This window comes from Nicotiana tabacum, chromosome 4 (assembly GCF_000715075.1).
Source record: "Nicotiana tabacum cultivar K326 chromosome 4, ASM71507v2, whole genome shotgun sequence".
In the NCBI taxonomy this organism is placed as follows: Eukaryota; Viridiplantae; Streptophyta; class Magnoliopsida; order Solanales; family Solanaceae; genus Nicotiana; species Nicotiana tabacum.
In genome coordinates this window covers 12,669,727-12,672,688 of record NC_134083.1, presented here as the reverse complement: position 1 = coordinate 12,672,688, position 2,962 = coordinate 12,669,727, and the positions used below count along the sequence as shown (strand labels likewise).

At 35.4% G+C, this 2,962-nt stretch overlaps 1 protein-coding gene across 1 annotated transcript; it reads left to right on the top strand.

The window, feature by feature from the left end:
• Positions 1-343: 343 nt before the first annotated feature.
• LOC107799347 (uncharacterized) lies at positions 344-1,844 on the top strand. Its single transcript, XM_016622452.2, has 3 exons — positions 344-499; positions 706-956; positions 1,089-1,844. Exons 2-3 carry the CDS (start codon positions 735-737, stop codon positions 1,395-1,397), a joined length of 531 nt encoding a protein of 176 aa, XP_016477938.1. The 5' UTR covers positions 344-499; positions 706-734; the 3' UTR covers positions 1,398-1,844.
• The last annotated feature ends 1,118 nt before the right edge of the window (positions 1,845-2,962 follow it).

Here is a 2,962-nt window from a genome sequence, read left to right as displayed (position 1 = left end):
GTCGTAATTTTCAATGTTTTGTTAATAGGTCAAAGAGCTATTTGAACTGGTCTTGTGTTGTTACCTATCTGCATCAGATTGAGGGTGATTGGTGACTGTTGCACAATAAATTACTCTCAGTTTTTTTATTTTTACCGTTTGGAATTTTGTTTTTGTTCAATTTGTAACAATCTATTACGTACTCTAAAAAATAGAGTATATTTTAAGTTTTTGAGAAATTGCTGGTGATATATCCACGTGCAACACACTGAAAAACGTACAGAATCACACCATAACAATTTAATTAATACACCCTGGTTTTTATTTTTTATTTATTTTAATTTTTATGTCTCTCTCTCTCTCTCCTCCTGCACCTGTATGAATGGTGTGTCCCCAATCCTTTGGCTCTCTCTCTCTCTCTCTCTCTCTCTCTCTCTCTTCTCCGCCATTATTTTCTTCCCAAAAATCTCTCTCCTCCATTTTCGCCTTTCATAGGCACCACCAGTTCTCACCCACCTAGGTACCTTCTCTCTTTCCATTTTTGTATTTCTCTTTCTAATCCAATTAATTTTCCATAATTACATAGCCTATTTGATGGATGTTTCTACCATATTATATATATTTAGTAATATCAAACATATATATACAAATATGTATTAGTGGATATGGTCATAGAGATCTCAAGTGTTTGATAATATCTTTTCTTTGTCTTCTTTGTTGCTTCAGGCTTTAGATCTGTTGTGAAAACTAAAAAAATGAATAGATTCGCCTATCAGCAAACTGCCTTTGTGGGTTGTGTTGGAGTTGGAGATATGAGACGAGGAGATATCTCTGTGTGTGGTGGTGCCGTTGTTTGCCCCAAACCTCGCCGGATTGGGCTTTTTGATTCTTCCTATGTTCACTCCAACGAATCCATCAGATCAGAGGCTTGCGATTTGAAAGCCGGAACTGAACTTCTGGATATCATCCTCACCAAGGTAAAATTATTTGCGTTTTTCCTTTTCTTTTTTTTTTAAAATAAAAATAAAAGATCTAGTTTTGTGATGTGAACTGTTAACAATTCAATAATTTCCGCTGACAAATTTTGAATTTTTATGTTTTGTAAACAGGGAAATTATGACGAGGAGAAAACCAATTTTGAGATGGCTTCATCTCCGCCTTTTTATTTTGGGTCTCCACCTAGCAGGGTTTCGAATCCCCTGATTCAGGATTCCCAATTCAGCAACGACAATTTTGTTCCTATACAAGCAATTCCAGAAGCAGCTGCTGCATCACCACCTTCTTTTACCTCCACCGCCGCTTCCGCCTCCGCTCGTAAGAACGGAGGTGGCTGTGTTCCGGTGAAGTATGGGAACAAGCAAGCTGCTGTGAGGATTGAAGGCTTCAATTGCCGCAGCAGCATCTCTGCTGTTGCTTAGGTAAATCCCGATGTTAAACCAACCAAACACGTTAAAAAGAAGAGATTTTTGAGGGAGAGATGAGAAACCAAAACAAATTCGTTTTAGTCTTGTATATATAGAGTGAAAGAAAGTTACCATGAGTTATAATTTTCCAGTCATTCAAATCCTGTTTGTGAATATGTTTATTAGGTGATGAATGAGTGTTCATTTGATATTGGAAAAATAATAAGCTGAGTAACCCAAAGAGGAAAGATAGGCCAAAAGATTGTCCTCTTTCCTTTGGGATTATTAGGTTCTTCTTTTTAGCATTAGGCTAAGTTATGTAATCAGTATGTAATGTAGTGCGAGAGAGTCAAAAGAGAGACTTCTTCTTTGTGACTGAAAAAGTTGTCACTCTTGTACCTTCATTTGTAATTGTAATCCGAAGGAGACGAGAAGATAGTCTTGTTAGACTAAATTCTATTCATATTGTATTTAATCTACTACTAGTGCTAATTTCTTTAATAGATATAAGGAAGCACGTGGCTAACTGTTCTTTGTTTAGCTTTGATTTTCATCAACTATGTAATTATATAATGTTTTAGTCAAAGCTAGCTTTATGAAAAGTCCATTTAATGGCGTAATTATCGCCGCTACTATGTGATTCATGCTCGAGGGTTTTAAACTTATCTTAGTAGATTTGTTTGGTATAAAGAATTGAGATGCCAAGTTGAACAAGGCAAGTTGGGGGAGGAAAATACTTGATTTATGTGATGGAAACATTGGAGACTACGTGGATTTGGTTGTCTTCTAGCTTTTTATTGTTTGAATTAATTTGATTTTGTTGTATTGATTTGTCAGCTGAATTATGGACCCTTCCCTAGTATTAAGGCATAAAAGGTGCATAGGCGTGGGGTAGTATGTTTAGTATTTTGTTGTATTTTAGTGTCATTTTAAAGGAGACTTTAGATTGCTGACTAGTTTGTGATAGGCTAGGCTGGGTTTGCTCATGGGTTGGGCACCACTTTGGTAGACAAACACAATAAAAGGGTGGCAAATTGGTGGGGTTTATGACGGCCTGCACTTTCTAAGAGGTGTGTGTGTCAAACTGTTATATATTATACAGATAACAAACTTTGGAGTATGTCCTGTGCCGACAGTGAGTCACGACTATTCGACTAAAGATATTATCGTTATTATGTGTTTGCTTTTGTGTAGTATTATAAAAAGATGCTTGAAACTAGGGACAGGTCTTGGCTCCCAAAGCTAGAGAATTGGGCGTGGTGTGTGAATTATAGCATGTTTTGCTAAGCTTCTTCAAAGCCTAAAGCGCTTTTTTATAAAAAAAAAAATAATATTTTTTTTTGAAGTTAGAAGTGTTTGGCCAAACTTTTAGAAGGAAAAAAGTACTTTTGAGTAGAAGCAGAAATAATTTTGGAGAAGTAGAAAAAAATAATTTTTTTTCAAAAGTATTTTTTTGAAAAACACTTTTGAGAAGTAATTTTTAAAAGTTTGGCCAAACACTAATTGCTGCTCAGAAGTACTTTTCAAATTAATTAGTCAAATACAAACTGCTAAAAAAACACTTCTCAAAATTAACTTGC

Bases quoted from the DNA above. Each gene is read 5' to 3' on its own strand.
- LOC107799347 (XM_016622452.2), top strand. From the start codon at position 735: ATGAATAGATTCGCCTATCAGCAAACTGCCTTTGTGGGTTGTGTTGGA. The intron at 957-1,088 runs GTAAAATTATTT...TTTTGTAAACAG, and splicing joins TGGATATCATCCTCACCAAG to GGAAATTATGACGAGGAGAA.